Source organism: Pagrus major, chromosome 11 (genome assembly GCF_040436345.1).
Source record: "Pagrus major chromosome 11, Pma_NU_1.0".
NCBI lineage: Eukaryota > Metazoa > Chordata > Actinopteri > Spariformes > Sparidae > Pagrus > Pagrus major.
This window is the reverse complement of record NC_133225.1, coordinates 20,881,189-20,901,038: the sequence shown is the minus strand read 5'-3', so window position 1 is coordinate 20,901,038 and position 19,850 is coordinate 20,881,189. Positions and strand designations below refer to the sequence as shown.

Genomic DNA, 19,850 nt, shown 5'->3' with positions numbered 1-19,850 from the left:
GCTTCATGACTAAGACTTTAAAACTGACGAGATGTGTGGTTTTAAAAAACATTTTCTGTGGCCAATAAACCTGTTTATTTTATTTTGTCTTCTTTTTAGTTTTTTATTTTTACATTTGAAAATACACTTTTCCTTCAGCAGTGATGGTCTACTGTGCTGAATGTAAATTTCACATCAATTTCGCATCTCACTGACACACAAATGAAACTTAGGATTGTTCAAATTGCCTCACAACGTGAAAGTGGGGCTCTTGTGTGTGGTCCTTGCGTGGTTCCCCAAGTTGCCCAATTACCAATCGAGCTGTCACACTGATGAATCAACACAGAAAAGCCTGTTATTGCCTACGCTGCATCAGCACCCCCTCATTGCATTACACACTTCCGTATGAGGCGTGATTTCCTCCTCTCTATCTGCTTTGTTTCCTGGCAGAGGAGTAGGAAGGGAAGACCGTGGGGTTGGCTGTGTAGGCCAGATTGTGTGAGGGTGGTGGTGTGTTTGCTGTGTCATGTGGCAGTACACTGCCTCTTCTGTTCGTGGTGGCGTGGTGTGCCGCCTCAGCTGCCTGGTGAAAAAAAAACAGGCTTTTAGTGCTACGATTTGTGAGCAGCCGCTATCTGATAATGGTTGATTTTCCTTTTTATGTGTGTGTTCAAGGTCTCTGCCAGTAGAGTGGTGAAATACTCTTGAGAAAACTGTGATGTAGTAAGACTGAATTGACTCCCACTGATTTGTCATGATGTGACGTATGAATGACATTAAGTGAAATTCTCTGCCAATTACTGTAATTGACTATTGCAGTCACTCTCCCAAAGAATGTCATTCCTAAAGAAGGAGAGGCAGATTTTTAGCATAATAGCCATGCATTTTTAAGTTCAGCTGTTTTTCATATAAGGTTGGTCATATAATTGTATTCAACCAATATAGGAACAATTTATAAATCATCTGAATTTCAGTCTTAAAAATGCCCAAAACAGGACATTTTTCTCGTCCAACATTGTTAAGATCTAGGTTATGTACCTTTACTTTTTAGACACACAAAGCTCAGCTCACTTCATATATTTGCTATAACAGGTACCCTAGCTCAAACCAAGCTTTTGACATAAACATATTGTCTAAAATCACAACCTTTCTGGAGCATAATCCAATTTGAAAACACGCCAGGTAGTCATGAGGTAATTCAGTCATCCAGTATGACTACAATGTGACTTAAGGCAATTTGAACTTTGGCCTTATGGCTTTGGTCAGATGACCGTACAGTAATATGTGTGCGTGCCATTTGTTGCCGCAGTTGTCGCCTGCTGGTGAGGGGGGAGGTGAGAGACTCGGCCCTTCATTAGCTGCATGCACAATGCTGGGTTAAAATGATCTCTTTCATGCTGTGACATTAGAATAAAAGCCACCAACTGAGCAGTTGACTGGCCCTCTGTGTCACTGGCCTCAGATTCCTTTCATAAGAATGTGAATAAATGCCAACTGGTTTCCTTGCTCATTATGATTCATGAGATTAAAGTTATTGAACTTTTATATAATATAATATAAAGGCCTAGATGTAAGATTTATTTATCAAAGCTACATGAGCATTTTTGGTTACTGTTATTCATATTAGATTAGGCCTAAAACATATAGTTTTCCTTTCATACAATAAAATTTAGCTTTCTGGTTGTGGGTGTAAAGCAGTATGTAAACAGTATTAGCTACTGCCCCACCCTGTGTATCAGGACAGTCATTTTCTCCACAAGATTAAGAATAGTGTGATATGACACAAGAAAAACTGTTAATTGTTAAACCACCTCGTGTTTTTCCCATGTTGTTTACACGTGAAATGCTAAATCCACATGTTAATTATTGATTTTAAAAAAAGAAAAAAGGCCCACACTAGCACAATAATAACCCAGGCCCAACCTTTCACAAGTCTCAAGAAGGGGCGTGTCCAGATACCACATAAGGTAATGGGCGGTCGGTGAAAGCCAACTACCTCGTTCTGATTGGACAATCGGTCTGACATGACCGTTTTTTCCCCAGTCGTCGCCGGCGCTGATTGGTCGGCTGACTTGGTCCGATTTAAGCTCATTATCTTAATCAGCCGTAGATGAAGTGAGGAGAGAGGGAGAGAAAAAAAAAGCAGAAGCCAAACAAGAACGGTGGAGTTTGGCGTGGACCGTCGTTTCTACACGAACCGACGACCACTGGCGGAGGGAAGAATGCTTGAAAACAAGAGGGAGAGATTGAAAACCTTCCTCAGGAAGATCGACGAGAAGGCCATCGTGAGAATCAAGCACTTCATGAAAGAGAGGTGAGCAGAATGGATGTGGCTAGCTGAACCGCTATCTGCCGGCGAGCAGCATCAACAGGGTGGATGCTAACGGTTAGATAGCATTTCTTTGATGACACCGACGTGTCCGATACTACTTGATTTGTTTATATCATGTTAATGTACTTCTTAAAACAGAAAGAAGAGATGTTTTTCAGGAATGTATTCTGACTGAAATAACGTTATTCAAGGGAAGCATAGGTCCATCAGCCAGTGGGTAGCTAGATAATGCTAACATGCTAGCTATCCGCCTAGCTGAAGATATGCTGGCATTTAAATGTACTTAAGCTAACATTACAGTGATACATTCAGTGACACTTAATTATACTGGAATGAAACAGTCTAAACAGTCATTGTTGGTCTCGGAATTGATAAAGAAAAACATTTTTAGACTGGCTGTTAGGAGCATTTTTGCCATATTACTGTATTAGCACAACCAACACTGAAGACTCTACACTGTTCTCGTATTTGAGTCTACGTTGTTGGCTTAGCTGACGTTAATCAGTCATCAATTAAGCTGTTGATGACTTAAACACCTGACATCAGTGATATAGTATGTTTAGATAATCCTGACTAAAATGCTATCCAGTAAAATGTGTTTACTTGTAAGCAGAATGGTTGCCAATCATATGGGAAATGCTTCCTGGAAATGCAATACTCAAAATAGTAAGGGATATTGGGATATTCAAGTTTTTCACTTAATTGCTTATTTTGTGAATATTTGTGGTCCCCAAAAATAATGGGACACATTACACTTGTCTTGTATTGCATTTCCATGCACACGCATACACGCACTCATATCCCAATATCCCTAACTAAATTTGAGTAGTGTATTTTCATGGGTTTTAATTCTTAAATCTAGTTCAATATTAGGCTGTTCTGTGAAATGTTTGTACAGATATATTGCAGGAGATCTGATATCTAGTCTTTTGTTTATTTTCCCATCGAGCCATTTCCAAGTACACAATGATTGACCCACATTGGCTCCATAAAGTGTGGTGTTACACTGTGTGTGTGTGTTGTTTGTGTCACATAGCTATTCCAGGCAGCGTAAATAAAAAGGCATTACATGTGGTACAGTGGCATAAAGGAAAGCTAGTCCAGATCTGGTTGGTTCTTAATCTTGCCTGGGCCTCCTGCTCAGAAACCATGACTTCATCCACTGGCCTATGTGGGTCAGATTGACATCACTTTTTGTCCTAATGTTGTGATCATGGATGATCCAGCCTTGTTGGGATCTAGAGCGGACCAGCCTGGCAGAAGCGCTTTAATGCACTCGCACTCTTTTAAACATGTACACACATATTGTGTTCCCCTATATCCCAAGGGAAACACGCACACGCTTGTCACACATGGGATGAGCAAGTGTATGTTTTCTCAGAAAAGTCTATTTTTAGCTCCCATGAGTCGACCACAGGTGGTACGTGGTGTTATATAAATGCTCCCTGTTTCTCACTGTCAGTACGCATCGTCCTCTGAGGTTTGCCTTTCACTCTCCTCCCCATAGATAGCCATTTGAGGGGTACACAAGCCCTGCCAATCAGACTTGGCCTTCTGGTTATCAGTATAGCTATGATGTGTCTGTAGTACGGTATGTGGGGGGGATTATCTGTTTCCACAACACACACATACTGTGTATATGTGAGAACGCTGTGACAGTGTTGGGCCTCAGTGAGCATCTAACCGTAGTCATTTAACCTGCTCTCGAACTCGTCTCTTTCCTCTTTGTATACCTATATAAGAAGTGTTGCAAAGTAGGCAAACAGTTGAAGGTAGCACATACACCCTTAACACTGAAAACCTACTCTCTAGCTCATTGTTAGTCTCTTTGCACACAGGTTTGCAATGCATGCAGTGGCAAAATATGAATAGCCTTGTTTCAATGGGGAAGAACCTGGTATAGCTGTACAGCTTGTTAAGATGGAGGAGCCTGGAATAGGCTGGGTGGGGCAGCTTTGCAGGCGTTCTGCTGGCTCCAGGAAGATGTTCCCAGGACAGAGCTGTGGGCAGTGAAGACGTGTAGGTCTAAATTATGAGATGTGGTCCAGGCGTAGAGGAAAAGCTCAAGTTAGAGGATGAAAACCACATCTGCAGGACTGTTCATCGCTTAATGGAAGGTTTCTACTAACCAGCTGGTCACGGTTGAAGTTATGTGTTGCCTCTCTCAGTCTGGTGCTAATGACCACCTCTCTGCCCTCGTCACAGAGCCAAGAAAAAGGCTCTACTCTTCTTCACTGTTTCACCTTTTGGTACTCACAGTAGCCTGATGAATTCCACCTAAAAAGTAGTTGCCATAGGTCAGTCTAATTTCAGACACACAAGGCTTTATGGAAGCTTATCTGAACACTTGTCAGTGTGCTGTTCAGCTTTGAATAGCAGGATAACATTCGATATGGTACCTTGCTGACAGAATGTCCTTTCTTTGTGGATGAAAGATTGTGTATGTATGTATTTTAATAGTATCTTGATTTCAAGATAATCCTAGTCCTTTGGAAAGTGGGAACAGTGCCTTGGCTTCACTGTGTCAAGGTACCCCCCCCCCCCCCCCCCAAAAAAAGAAAGAAAAGTGTACTCTGTATAGTGCACTCTTCTCAGAAAAGGTTTCACCCTCAGGAGAGTCTTTCTCTACCACCGCACTGCACTTTGTTCCTGCCATTCCATACAATGCATCAGCAAATTTATTTATTTTTATATTTATTTTTTATCATGTGAAAGATACCATGGACTTTCTGCACTTTTCTAACACAGTACAAACTCAGGGTGGATACACATTTAAAGATTGAAACTCCTTTATCCAGACTTGTTGTGGCTAAATGACTTTTAATTACAAATTAATTGAATTGACATAAACAAATGATCTATTTATGGACTCGGAAGTAAACTCATGGGCAGAAGGTACTCAGCAGGGAGTTACGTATTGGAGAAATCACCTGCTGTCGACTTCTCCTTGATACAAGGATGAACCCTCCTGCTCATTGTATTTCAGCTGTTCACTATAATTTTGGATATGACTGTTCGTCATAACCTGCTGACTCAACAACATTCTATTGCAGATTAAATTCAAGCGCTCCTTGTATACAGTCGAGTGGCCTACTTTTTAACGATTTTTTTAAGTCAGGTGAGATTTCCAGCCACCACCACACCTCGCCACCTTCCCCCCTGCTCACATGCCCAGTCGCTGAAAGTACTCTGAGGCGCCTTGAAGAAAGACCCCCTCTGTCTCTGAGCCTAGCACAGGGGAAGTGGAGGGAGCTGCTGCGTGCACAAGGCCGCATGACTTCCCACTCAAACACATGCACACTTATTCTGTAACGCATGCACACAGACACACTCTCTGTTCCACTTGGCAAACACACACACATTCAGTTGCAGACTGCAGACTGAGCCCTGGCACAGCTCCACAGACTGCATGTTATTTTGCCATGACCACTGGCTCACGTCCCTGCCCTTCCTGACTGCTCTATTGAAACTCACACACATACATGCACGCGCACACATAATGCCTTTCAATCCACAGATATTTTGGGTTGTCTTTAATGTGAACATTTTTGGCAATTTTTTTTTTTTAAACTTCTGGTTATTAATCAAAAGCAGTTATCATGCATTTTTTAAATGTCCCATTTGGCTCAATAAAGCACAGCTGCAACAATCTGTCTGTTTGCTTTGGACTAAACTGGTTTGGATTGAATTGTTGTAAATCAGCACACGGCTCTCCGGAAGATGGTGCTGTCACACTGTATGGTTCTGCAAATTCTCAGATGATCTCAGAGATTTCACGTATGTAACTTGAGTCAGCCTCGCATGTGACTCCAGGGCTCATTTTGTTACGGCAGCAATGTTGCCTGTGGGAAAGCTTTACACAAGCATTCTATACAGAAGCAATTTTGTCTTGAGGGCAATTGGACTGAAGACTGGGTGACGTTCTGCTGACGTCCACAGCGCGACTCCTGGGATCATCTGTCTCATCTCGGGACAGCAAATGAAAACATCACAACTCTGTACTCAGAGGAGCTCTTCTGGTGGCTGGAATGTCCTGTGCTGGAGTAATTAGCCCCCATTTTGACTTTAGCTTGTTGATGGTGATTTAAAGAAGTAAAATAATTGAATGGTGAGATTAGTTTTTTAATCATTAAAGGCCAGTGTCAGCCCTTGTACACATTTTATTTTGTGCAGTTTAGTATTTGTCAGTCCAACATACCACTACAGTTCAGTTAAAGTTTGGAGCACAACAAAAGTATCCCATCAAACTGCTAATAACATTTTTTGTGTATCTATACTCTTTGTAGAGTTAGTTGTCCAATTTGATGATAGGAAGACTATTTTTAAACTGCTACCTAACTGCACTGCACCTCCTCAAAATGATTACGCGAGTCTTATCTGTAGATATAACGTAGAGTGGCGAACACAAGGTAGAATTGCTCATGGAAAAGCTTATACACAGGCAGGGTATATTGAGTTTATTGTGTAACTTGGTGAATGAATAATTATCACCTTTTGGCCGCTTGTCAGGGCTATGATTCATATATGCCCTCTGTTCCAGTGAATTCAATAAAAAAAAAAGGAACCTCTTGCCATCCCTCTCCTGCTTAAATGTCGTGGGAGATCTCCTGTGGTATATGTGTCAGCATTCTGCAGCATTTAATTTGCTTGATTAAGATGATCAAGGCTAAAGGATAAAACGGCAGCCTGTTGAGACTTTGACATCAATGAATGGCCTGACATTGACCGTTTATATTGTTGGTACACAGGTGTACAATATGGCGAGCAAGCAGGAGGTTTCACTTTCTGGCCCAAGAGCTCCAAGAGGCCACATGGCTGTAGATGGGATCAAACCTGTGCCATTCTGATTATGGCGAAATCTTTTTATTAAACAGCCTTATCTTGGCGTGCATCCTGTAGCTCAACGGCAAGAGGTTTACAGTAAAAACAGGGCAGGTGGTGTTTAGACTGGAGAAGTAGGGAGTGATATATGGTGGCTAAATTAGGACTGATGTTGCAAGTGCGCTTGGACTTTGTCTGATTGAGTTTCCCGGATGGTGATGTCATAGGGTTAGAAATAGACTATTGATGAGCAGCGGCTCTCAGCTGAGGTTTGTGAATGAATCAAGCACGAGCACACTACATTAACTTATTGACTATTATTTCATTATATATTCTGAGCATTTCTATTTTCCCTCCAGTCAAGCACAAATATTCTCGTGTGTGACGGCCCCATTTACACCATCCAAACAGAGTGTGAGCTAACTATTGTCATGCACATTGCTGTGGCTACTTTTCAAGCCATCACCTTGTTGTTATTGAGAATAGGCCATTGAATGTTGTTGTTAGGCCCTCTAAACTGAGAATAACCTGGCAATGTTTCTCTCACGCCCCACATTTCCACCGTTTACCCCCCACTGTTACAGCTGTTTATCCATGGCAACACAGGCTGAGACATACTCGGAAAGGACAAAGCTCAGGAGGGCTTGAAACCCCCCCCTAACCAGTCTTTTTTGTTACTCTTTCCTGCTTTGACTTTCTGGCACTATCTTCATGTTAAGCTGTTGGGTGGTTTACGACGTTGCATTAAAGCAGACCTTTACACCCTTTTGATTTGACTGTAGAAGCTCTGGGTCCAAGTGCAAACGGTACAACTGCCATAGTCGCTCATTTGGCTGCCTCGACCAGCAGTGGCTACAAGCTTTAGCAGATTATGGAAAGCGTGTAGAGAGAACTGTTTTGGAACATGGTGAGAGGGAACGGCTTGTCTAACCAACAGGATGCTATGGCAAATTCTCAGTGCTCAAAGGAATGGGGAAGGTAAGGCAAGCGACTGTATCTAGTTTCTGATCCCAGCTAGCATCCAACTGTCTCAAATGTGGCAGGCTTAACTTAAGCAACATTGTAGTAAATATAGGCAAAATGTTGGGCTGTGTTTTCTCCCTTTTTTTTTGCAAAACTAAACCAGGCTACATGTTTTTTTCCTCTCCCGCCAACCTGTGAGAGAGGGTATTAAGTTTGTTAAACTTTATAGCCGTGCTTCTATCATGCGGTCACCTGTCTCATATCTCTGCTTCAAATGAGTAGTCTCTTAAAATCGGCAGCCTATTTTCAATAGAGCCTCTGTTAATCCAGGAAAACGTGTTTGCATAGTAGTGGTCGCTGATCTGAGCTGATGATCATTGAGACTGTGATGAAGTGATTTCTCTGGTGTCTTAAGATAGTACTTGAACAAATTCAGCTAAAGATATTGATCAAACTAATGTATTTGTCAGTAATGTCTATAACATGGAACATGTCGTCATGTGAGGTGGCGGTTTGTGCTGTAGTTTTTTTCTTTTTCTATCCCACTTAGACAAATTGTACTCTGGAGCATGTCCAGATAAATATGCCTCCACAGCCTTGTGCGTGCCCGTTTTAATCCACTGCTGCAGAGAATTATATATGCCTATACTTGGTTTGAAATGTAAGGCATGATCAGCCTAACATTGGTTTTGTCGGCTTGTTTTTGATATTGTGCACCAACATTGAAGTAGGTCAGAGGTCAAAACCTCCCATTGGCCATTACAGGTAGGCCACCGCCTGCTTCGTAAACACAAAGTGGTCATTTGGAAACACCAGTTTTATAAAGTAAGCAGTTCATTTATATGATGAGGTTTTTTCCACATTGTAACCTTTTTAAGTAATAAATTTTTTACACTGGTTATTGTCACGCACCTATTCACCCTTTATGACTTTGGCCTTGAACTCTTTTGAAAGCTGTCAGGCTGAGTCTATTTAGACAGGCTTGAAATGTAGTTTGACTGCTCTACAGATAAATAAGTCATTCTGAAACAGCTGATAAGCGCTAGTGGCTTCCTGCGTTTTAACAGGAAGCACCTTCACCATGACCCTGTTAATGGTTATGGTTAGTCCTGAGTAAATAGAGGAAGTTGTTGAGAAATTCAAACAGTTTATAGCCTTTGAATACTGCCTATATTGCCCTGCCACTTTAACCCCCCTCCTGCCTCGTGGAAATGGGTCAGGTGAGCATATTTGAAAACAGACAAAAACCTGGTCAACCGTTCAGAACCGATGAGGAAATTGTGCTCACTGTTTGTTGCCTTTGTTTAAACACCACCCACAGTAGCGTACTTCCCCCAAAGTGTACCAGCTGCTTTGCATATTATATTTAAAAGTTTGTAATTGTTTCTATAATTACTGCAGAAGAGAACATGCAAGCAGCATCTACATTTAAGATACCAAAATCATGTTTAACTCAACAGGGTAATTATTGAACATTCAAAAACGGGCCTACGTTTCACACTTCACTTCCACTACTCAACTGGGAAACATGTCTGGATTGGTTGTTAAAGCTCTTGTGCTGATAGGAGGTTATGTGTTGCTGGTCACCATTTAATTGTCAGCAGTACTTACAGGGTAGGCATGCTGACCTTTATCCCAATTACTCAGGTGAAGAGGTAGAGAAATTGCTATGAGACATAGGTTACAGGCAGGGTAAAAAGTTGCACAAACTTCTCAAAGAATGCAGCCTGAAAAAAATAATCTGATCACAAAGTTAGTAGTGCAACAGTTTATGTACTGTAATGAGTATTTATTTTGACATTGTGCTGTAAGTTGTTGAGTGTCCTTTTTTCAAATGTCCTTAAAAGTGTTCCTTAAACTTGCACAGTAAGTTGAGGCTGTGCTATTTTTTTCTATTTCCTTGGTATGATTGCCTGAGGGCAAACATGGGTGGGCCAGTCTTAGCACCTCACAAGTATTTTACTTTCTCATTGCATACTGAGCTGTTGTTAAAAACGCTATTATCCTGATTTACCCTACTAGATCAAATCTCAACAGGACAGGATTTTGATACCGGATAGTGTTTGCCAGTGGAAGATTTTATGGGATGGGCCTTGTTTTCTTAAACATGTCAGTGCCTGTGTTGCGCTCTGTTGATTCTGCATGTGTGTATGTTGGTCTCTTTCATGCTAGTTCGGCTCTGGGGGAGTGGTTGAGTTTGACGTCACTCCCTACAGAGTGTCACACCATTCTCTACAAGTGGCTTCCTCTCACGAGCACATTCGTACTTGAACACAGCAACAGCTTTTCTGGCAGGATGTGGTGAAGGACTATAACCTAACATTAAGAGGATTTAATCTTTTGTCGGGCTTTTTTAATATCTTGGAGTCTTTTATTTTCTAACCCCTCAGCTTTGATGGCTTGAGGCCAGTTGATATAGCTTACAGATAATAGAGCGTTTTGAGTTTTTTTTTTTTTTCCCTATAACAAAAGAAATGCCTACCGTCAGTAGGTATATCAGTTTTCGTTCATCAAAGCGATTTAAATTCACCAGGTAAGGTGATCTTTGTTGATGGTCTTGAGCAGTTTTGTTTAAGCAGAGTTGTTGTTGTTGTTTTTTCATCTGAGACAGAAGTTTTATTCAGTCAGCTTGTCTGGCATAGTTTCATATTTGTCCTGTATCGTCATTGTTTCATTTACAGTTTAGAGTCATGTCACTGGCATCGTTGAGTCTTTCAATGAATTTTAATGGCTTGTTTGTTCCTGGTCAGGGACTGGCCATGGCCTTGATGGAGCACATTGGCTGTAGTAAATCCTGCAACCTTCCTTCTAAAACAGTTTGTGTTATTGCTGTTTTATTGTAATGGTATATTTGGAGTGAGTTGTCAGTTTTATAACATCGGCCTGCGTTGAAATACTTGTAAAGCAGCCACAGCGCTGACGTAACTCATATCAATCAAACTGTCTGGAAAGCAGTTACATTTCCAGCAACTCATAAAGATAAGCTCATTGTCTGCCAAATGTCAGTCCATTCGTCATAGTTTTTTATTTCAAGTAGAAATGGAGTGATTTAGTTTTATAGTACCTTTTTTAAACAATCATTGACAACTCGACAAATCCCAAACCCAAGTCAGTGTAAAACCTGAGATGTGCAGTTAAAATGCAGAATGTTCTTTGAGGCTAGATGATTACACTGTGGAGAATCCAGGAGTCAGGCCTCTTTTCTGAAAATGTATGTTTTTACAGAGGTTAAGAGTTTAATAAGTGGGTGCACATTTTTGTGCTTCTAATATTCACAATGTATTGAAATTGCAAATCGTGCTGAAACTCCACATGCCCATTGTATGTGTACATGACTATCATTTGTAAACCAATATTTTGCACGTTGCTAAATCTTTTTTTTTTTCCTCTCATATCCAGCAGCTACCCAGTAGAGGGCAGTGGTGGCGGGCTGCCAGCCAAAGTGAAGAAAAGCAGGAGTAGCTTAAGCAATGGCAGCATCAAGAAGGTGGAGACGAGGAAAGCATTGAGCTTGGAGGCGGCCCAGCTCGAGATCCAGCAACAGCACAAAACCCTCACCAGACAAGTAGCTATCAGGTAAGACTGAGTGGGAGAGCATGGGAATTGCACAAAATGCCATAAGATGTCTGCAGCACCTGGAGGAAAATACTCCAAATGTCTAAAATTCCCCTTAATCCTTAAAGATTTGAAAGATTGTTAAATATAACCCTTTACTCTTAATCTATACGTGACGAAAATTGTATTTCTTAGTCTTGAAAGGCATGAAAATAACACATTGATGTAGTGGAGACTCACAGCTTTTCTGAACATGTATCACAAGACCTGACCTAGCTCTCAGCTGCTGTTCAGTCGTGACACACACATGACTGCACAGCCGTTGCATACTGGCTGTGTTCTCACATGATTCAAATATGTGAGGTAGATTGGTGATATTTGTTGGTTTAAAGAACACTCGTCATCCCTGGTGCTGCCTACGTGACAGCGTGATAACCCAGCCATTTTTAGCATATATCATTTTTGGATTGAAAAACTTCAACACTGGCCTATTAAAAGATTGGAATTACAGAGTGGGTATAGTGAACGCTCTCCTACATTACTTTTGTAGGAGTGTTACTGCTAGAAACCTGACATCAATGTCAAAAGAACAACACTAATAAAATGAAGCACTGTTATAAAACCAACTGTGCAAATATATTCAGTAAAAAATGAGCCATTAGGTTTTTAGACTGAGAAAAGAAGCAAATCGATCACTGCAACTCAACACTGTGAATTGTAGTGCCATAACTTGAATGTGATATACTTTTCTTGTGGTTATGTTCTCAGTTAAAATAATACCTTAGATTCATTTGATTCACTACGCAGTCACTTCATCATGATTGCCGCTGAAAGTTCTGTGACGCTTTAGTCACTTCTGATGTAAACATCAAGTACAAATAATTTCTGTACAATTTCAGACTGCTGATCATTAGTTGTAGATAACGTTTTCAATTCTGATTGCCTTCATGCTGTTGAAACTTGATCCTACTTACCAACTATAGCAGGTTTCTTAGGCAACTCACAGGGGATTAGAGAAAGTTGTAATTAAAATGCAGTTTCCTTTAAATTGACAGCTGTGCTTTTTGTCTCAGCAGGTCGGAGACGTTTGATGTTGACAGCAGAGGCTTTGAGAGGATGGAGAGCACTGGCACACGAAGTGTAAGTCCTGTTGTCTCTGCGAATGGGTGTATTTGTTGAAAGCTGCTCTTGACAGCTCATTGTCAGCTCGTTTCTTCATGTGTCCCTGATTTGTTTGCTTTAATCTTCTCTCTTTTAGAGTTTTATGAAGCACAACAAGACATTCCACCAGTTGTTTCCAGACATTCCCAAGAGTGAAGACTTGATACATGGTAGGTTAACAATATTGAAAGAGAGAATGAAAGACATAATGAAAAAAACCCCACAAAAGTTGAATTGTTCGTGCTCCTCTCCTCTCCCAGCATACATCTGTGCCCTGCAAAAGGAAGTGCCCTACCATGGTCGGCTGTACATCACTGACTCCAATGCCTGTTTCTACTCCTCAGTTCTGCTTAAGGACACTAAGGTAGGCTACAGCTCTGCCCTAGCTTCTCTTTACTTATTACACTGATAATGACATTATAATTTTAATCAAATCTAAAATGTTTATTCCATATGATCGCTCTCTTGTAATGATTGTGAATTGAATCTGAAGCAGACTTTTCTTGACATTCTCTGTTTGTGTCTGTGCTCTCTTGCAGTTAGTAGTTCCAGTTTCCTGCATCCACATAGTGAAGAAGCAGAACACAGCTTTGCTGGTTCCCAACGCCTTGTCAATACGCACCACAGAAGGAGACAAGGTTAGTTTCTTACCTTAAGCCCCACACAGCTATCTAACGAAACTTAATTAGGCCATACAATCTATTCAATAAGTACAGATGGTCAAATGTAAGCTTTACTCAATCACTTTGCGTGAGATGTAATCTAATCAAAGACTGAGTCAGTTTTATTGTTCCAAGTTTGCCAGCAGGGCAGATGACTAATATTTTTTTTTTATTCCCTCTCATTGTTTAGTACCTGTTTGTGTCGCTGCGGAACAGAGAATCCTGTTTTCAGCTGCTGCGTTCAGTATGTCCTCAGATAGAGGTGAGTTCCTCAGGTCAAGTTCAAATGTTTTTTTATTCAGTTCAATCGTTTGGAAAACAGTACATCAAATTAACACTTTATAATGCATTGTTATCAGGCTGTAAAATACATTGATCTTATATGATACAATTGTTTTGCATTACAAAAACAAAAAATTACATTTTCATGTTCTTAACTTTGACATATTTTAACAGTGTACAATTCTCACTACAGTATATCCAATTTTAGTAAGATCTTGAAATCTATTGAATTTTACAGTCTAAGGCAGCAACCTTGCTATTGTAATCTTGTTGACTAAGTACGTGGTTGGAGCGTGCAACCTATCAAATCAATTCATCTGAACTAGGGCCATGATGAGATGGTCAAGGTGAAAGTTACTTGGCAAAAGTACATTTTTAATGTGTAAAATCTGAACATTTTCCCCTGTTACAGGATGGCAGCACAAACAGCAGCCCTGTCTTGTCCTCAGCTGAGAACAGCTTCAATAAGAGTAAACTTGTGGTAAGAGCCTTTTGTTTAAAATGTCATTGAGCGCATTATATCCCTATAATATTATTGGATTTTTGTAATTATAGGATAGACAAGTTTGTGATGGTTTTTCATTGCTCTCTTATCTTGACAGAACACCAGCCAGTCCAGTTTGGATGACAGCTTCGACCAATTCGATTGCTCCGAGTCACAATCTTTACAGGAACAGCCTCTGCACAGACCACACAGAGGTAAGAGGTCTACACCTATTGTTTAATCCTTCACATGATGTTGGAGAGTTGAGAGTAATGCTAATCCTCAGCTGACAACAACTGTTGAGTTTGTTTTTGTTCTTGTTTCTGTTCTAACCAGTTGACACGCAACATCCAAGGTAGAATAGCAGGCTAACATTGATTTCTTTTTCCTTTTTCAGAGGCAGTGCCTAATGTGAATGGTTCAGCTTTCAGGAGCCTGCACATGCAGCAGAGCGATAGCTCGTCCTCAGAGGCGCTGTCAGTATCAGGTAAGACAACGTTTGGTTACCAGCTCAGGCCTGGAAAACTCTTGGCTGTGGGTGGCTGTTTAGTTATCAAAGTGACTACTAGTCTAGACAACTGGTCATCATTCTTGGCACTTTGGCGGCTTGAAATACAACGTGGCTTTGTGTTTGATACCCAGATAGACAGATGCTAGCAAATATCAATTTAGAAAGTGTTAGTTAGAAGATGTCTTGCACAGTTGCAGAGAAACCAATCATTTCCTCTTTGATCATAATGGTTTTCATGATATTCGGGTGAAGTTTGCTCAAAGCTTCATTTAGCATCTCACTCTGTAATCATCTAGTAGATGATTACAAGTAAAAACTTGCTATAAAATAAATATTCACTTGTTCAACATGAGAGCCTTGGTATTCATGCTTTGTTTGCATTTCCTTTTCCAGATTCTGGTGGATCGTGGGTTTGGAATGTGACAGAAAAGGCCAAGTCCCTGCTGGTTCAGAGAGAGGCCAGCACCCTCAACACTCTACTCTTCATTTACTTGATTTTGTGAGTACCATTTCTTCTCTATAGTATCTTCTGTCTCCTCCTCTCTTCTCTCTTCTCTCTTTTAATAGATTGCCTCATCTTCCGTTGTGGCAATCTAAATCGCCCTGTCAAAGTTGCACTTCTTTTTAAAACGGCTTAAGAACTTCAGAAACCTGTCCAGTAAGAGTAACAAACTAGGCGATCTTATAGGATGTCATTACATAATGGAAAATTAAAACTTACAAACTTTTTGTTTTTACAAACTAGTTTTTGAATGCTAAGAAAAGGACACATACAGCATTCACTTAAACTGTATTTTAACCCATTTAATCAGCTGTGAACTGACTATAAAAATGTCTTAAGTATTTGGCTATTATTGGTTCTGAAATCATTAATATTTATGACAGTGGATAAATGGGCAGTAAATTTGACTTGTCGTATTATTTGTATGTTACAGGGTTGTGCTGCTGCTGCTGTCTTCCGGCTACATTGGTTTACGTATCGTGGCGCTGGAAGAACAGCTGACATCCCTAGGGGCGCTGCCTGAGTTCACCTTACAGAGTGGGTAAGAAGTCTCTTTCAATTTCACTCTTTTATTCTTCATGGCCATCTGTCTCTGAATTTAAGCACATAAAAGCACCTTACAGGCTTGTTGCAATTGAGATGGTAAACTTTGAGACTCTAGTTCACATCTTTCTGTACCAATAAAGACAAATTTAGTAAAGTCAGCCTTATTTGCTATGTAGATATAGCAAATATAGGGGAGTAATGGTATCCTCAGCAGAGAATGAAGTCAGACTCCCTCCGTGTCGTGTAATCTGAGCTTCTCTGTTATCTGTTTTCATAGCTGGGCCAGCCATGCATGCATGCATGTTAGTTCATGTGAGCAACTGTGGAGGAAGATAGTTGATAGTTGAGTTTCATTCTCAAATTGTCATGTACTGACGCCTTGAGTTGGTACCTCGCCAGCAAACTATAGTGTTGGTATTAGACGAAGTTGGAATGGAATCAACAATCAGCCTACGTTTTTCCAGAATCGCTGACCACACCTTAAGGAAGAGAAAAGATAGAGGACAGACCTGTTTCTCCAGTAGTTCTTTGTTCCCTGTGACAAACTAATCCTTTGATTCACAAGGGTCTAAAAAAATAAATGTGTTGTGTTGTTTTGGTTTTATTAGTTCCAGATCAATCACCCCGACACATGCTAGAGACACACTAAAAGTATACATAACTGTTGTTTGTTTGCAGAGTATACTTATCTTTCTTACTTAGTTATTTAATCTGGTGTTTACTCTGTTGTACAACTGGCTTGGTTCTCTTTCAAGGAAACGTGGCAGATTAAATCCTGTAATAGATGTTGCCTCGCTGCCAAGTAACTAAATACTTGTGTATTTATTTTCCTCTTTATATGCAGCTCTCAACTGGTTCCCTCCTGTCTCTCCATAGGTACACCCAAGACACATAACACTCGGTGACTGAAGGAGAGAATGGCTGACTCATGACTGGAGGATTACTTCGGCCTCTTCCAGGAGAAGCTTCATGTACTCGGACTGTGCTCCCGACACGGCCTCTGCTGTTGGCTAGAGGAAAAATGGCCAACCTGTGCAATTTCAAAGACAACTTGTTAACTTGAAGGGCTATACTCTCTCTTAGTGCAGTAAGACAAATGGACATGCCACGACGTAGTCACACAGAGCCGAGCCAAAATGCATACACACACTGCCTGGTTGCAGCGTGTCTGTCAATGAAACCAAAGCCAAACGGCTCTAATGTATGTGTGCCACACTAGCCAAGTCGACGGGCACTTTCCCGACAGAACTTGTGAACTTACGTTGTTCATTGTCCTTTCATATACGTACTCCTCCCCCTGAGCATGCAGTCTGAATAGGGCTACACCAATCAGCATTAGCCTGCTGTAGTGCTTATTATTGCACCTCAACACCTGAGACGTAGTGCTATGCATAGCCAAAGATGCACACTGTGCACATCTTTTGCATGAGTGCACGGAGATGACTTTTACATGGTTTTCTAACTCTTCTTATTTACCCTTCCATCTCTGGTGGTATGTACAAATCAGTCTTTGTCCTTAAACTGAGCAACTGCCGGGTACTTCTCTTCGACTGGTTCCAATCAGCTGTGGGTCGACATGATGATAGCTGAAATCTCAAAATCAGATCAGCCCATGGAGGCTTGAGACTCTCCAGATGGTCTTATCCTTTCTCTCTTTCTCCAACCAGCAATGATTGCAGTATTACTTTCCTCGTCTTTGGCATGATTTAAATCAGTTTAATGATCAATGCTCAGAGGTTATTGTTCCCTGCAGTCTCAACTGGATAAATGCATCATCAATGCACAATTATTTAGTACAATAGGACACGAGGAGGTTATCTCATAGGCATCAATGTGTTTTTGTGTACTTTTCTACAACTTTGGTCTCCAAGAGTAGATTTAAAACCTGTCTGGTTTAGATGTCTGATGTACCGTCTGCCGGGTCACATAGTGTTAACAAACCTCTCTTTGCCAGGCCTCTTGAGGACCAAGTGGCATTTCTAGCATTTTCAGGTTATTTCAAGTAGCATCAATAATGTATTTCTAACGTTCATGCATGTGTCTGCAATACCGACACTTGGCTGATACTGTATACACATTCTCACTCTTGTCACCCGAAGAGGAGAGTGTCAGGTCCAAGGTTTCAACAGCCAAAACAAGTGGTCCCAACAAGAAATTTCAATATGCAACAAATTATTATGCATGGCAAAATGTAATTTATCTTTTTGTGCTGTTTTTAAATGGAGCTTGATGTTTGTGGGGAGAAATTGCTTAAGCAACAAAACAAAAAAAAATGTGAGGGGAAAAAAATAAGTAATGGCTCAAGCGAGCGAGCGCACTTTAAAGAATGTGTGGTGCCTGTCACAATCCAAGACACCGTGTTTTGGATTGAGAAGAAATGGCAAAGTTGGCGTTTTGTGGTATCTGATGGTGCTAAGACCTTTTTTATTCAAAATTGTTTTCACTCAGGGGTGGTGGGCACTACCTGCCACGTGGTTTTAGGTCGCCATCTTTTCTTTTGTCATTTCAAAGTGCACGTGATGGGGTTCACATTCTGTACATCTTGGCTTTGGTGATTTCTCAAATGTCCCTTTTCAAACTAACCTGACAATGCATATCCACATCTCAATGATTTAACATCCCCCTTGTTGTGGATCTCTTCTTGACGAGATGAACCAAGTGGGTTTACTTTTGCTACATCCTGTTTAAATATGGTCATTCTCATGTCAAGTTAAGGTTTTTGTCAACCTGCCATACTGTCAGTTCTTATGACCCCCCCCACCAGGGGGCAGCACACACACACATCCACTGTCCTGAATGGACTTGATGCACGAATCTCAATTGTGAGGGCAGTATTTGTGTGGTTTTGCACTATTCAAAGTGTTGTAAATAATTTTGTATCAATTGTTAATGTCCTTAATTCTACTATGGTCCTATATATATTTATTTGCATTCTGTGTAATTCAAAGTTGTCTCTGTGAGATGGCTTTCCTATTGTTAAAAATAAATCAAATGTTGCGAAGTAAATAATGTTTTGTGTACTTGCTGTCATTTACTCTTCCCATACATGAATTGATCAAACGGATGGAGAATGAACTTGATCAGCTAAAGTTTGGGAGTGGCACAGATAAACTGGAAACAAACCTGTTGGACTGTTCAGTGTCTAATTTGATGGTTTTAAAGGGCCATTAAACCTCCACCATGAATCAGACTGAATTGAAGTCCTGCATTGAAAATGTTACTTAAGTAAAAGTATAAGCAGGAAAACATACTTGAAGTACATAGAGAAATGTTCCCTCTAACACACATGGTTATTTTCCTTATTGCTTAGTCTGTAAATTACTTTTCCATTAAACAATTTGCTTGTTTTGTTTGCAAAAATACGGAAAGTAGGGAGAAATGTCACAATTACAAATCTTAATTTGTAAATGTTAAAGCTGTCAGATACATTTAATGGAGTAAGAAGTACATTTTTCTCTGAGATGTGCTGGATTAGAAGTAGAAAGTGGCATGAAATAGAAATTACATTCCACCACTGCTGACTACATGCAAAACTTTAAGTGAATACTTTCATAGTAATTTATACTCTTGTCTTTAATATTTCATTGTACAATTACAACTGCAAAAAGTATGTTACTCAGGTCATAGGATATTAAAAAGTGATGTTTTTGCTAAACATTTCTCCTCTAATTCAAAAATATTCTTCAGCTCCAAGCCAAATAATTCTACGTCTTCAATCAATCTGCAGCAAGTCCACTTGACTTAGCACTTGTAGACATGGTATTTTTACTCATTGCTTTTTTTCTGTAGATTAACGCAGATTCTATCAATGACCTAGATTCCCCAAAAGAGTCTATAGTTTAACTTCACTCTGTGACACAGGCCTTACCTTCCAGTAGGGGTGTTTTGTGACACCTTGATGTGGCACACAACCACCATCTAGTGGAGGATGTCTTGTATAGAGACATTGTAGTAGAAAAGAAGACTGCGTTTGCAATGGACATTTTAATTCTGCTCAGTGGCACACACATCGCTCAAGGAATTGTACAGGAAGTCCTTTCATGTGTTATTTA

General features: G+C 40.4%; 1 protein-coding gene across 4 annotated transcripts; it reads left to right on the top strand.

Annotated features, from left to right (window-relative positions):
* The first annotated feature begins 2,077 nt into the window (after window positions 1–2,077).
* Window positions 2,078–18,807, top strand: LOC141004793 (GRAM domain-containing protein 2B). 4 transcript variants are annotated; one of them, XM_073476453.1, is made up of 13 exons: window positions 2,078–2,293; window positions 11,495–11,671; window positions 12,724–12,790; window positions 12,909–12,981; window positions 13,072–13,175; window positions 13,351–13,449; window positions 13,664–13,735; window positions 14,168–14,236; window positions 14,358–14,454; window positions 14,637–14,726; window positions 15,144–15,249; window positions 15,686–15,793; window positions 16,675–18,807. In XM_073476453.1, exons 1-13 carry the CDS (start codon window positions 2,202–2,204, stop codon window positions 16,691–16,693), a joined length of 1,173 nt encoding a protein of 390 aa, XP_073332554.1. In that variant the 5' UTR covers window positions 2,078–2,201; the 3' UTR covers window positions 16,694–18,807. The 4 variants fall into 4 exon arrangements, with proteins under 4 accessions (XP_073332554.1, XP_073332555.1, XP_073332558.1 ...); XM_073476454.1 differs by having other exon boundaries at window positions 2,094–2,293; window positions 12,727–12,790; XM_073476457.1 differs by having other exon boundaries at window positions 2,109–2,293; window positions 11,498–11,671; window positions 12,727–12,790.
* The last annotated feature ends 1,043 nt before the right edge of the window (window positions 18,808–19,850 follow it).

Excerpts from the sequence above, each read along its gene's own strand:
- LOC141004793 (XM_073476453.1), top strand. The coding sequence starts at position 2,202 with ATGCTTGAAAACAAGAGGGAGAGATTGAAAACCTTCCTCAGGAAGATC. Across the intron at positions 13,450-13,663 it reads GCACCACAGAAGGAGACAAG|TACCTGTTTGTGTCGCTGCG; the intron begins GTTAGTTTCTTA and ends CTCATTGTTTAG. Across the intron at positions 14,727-15,143 it reads AGAGGCGCTGTCAGTATCAG|ATTCTGGTGGATCGTGGGTT; the intron begins GTAAGACAACGT and ends TTCCTTTTCCAG.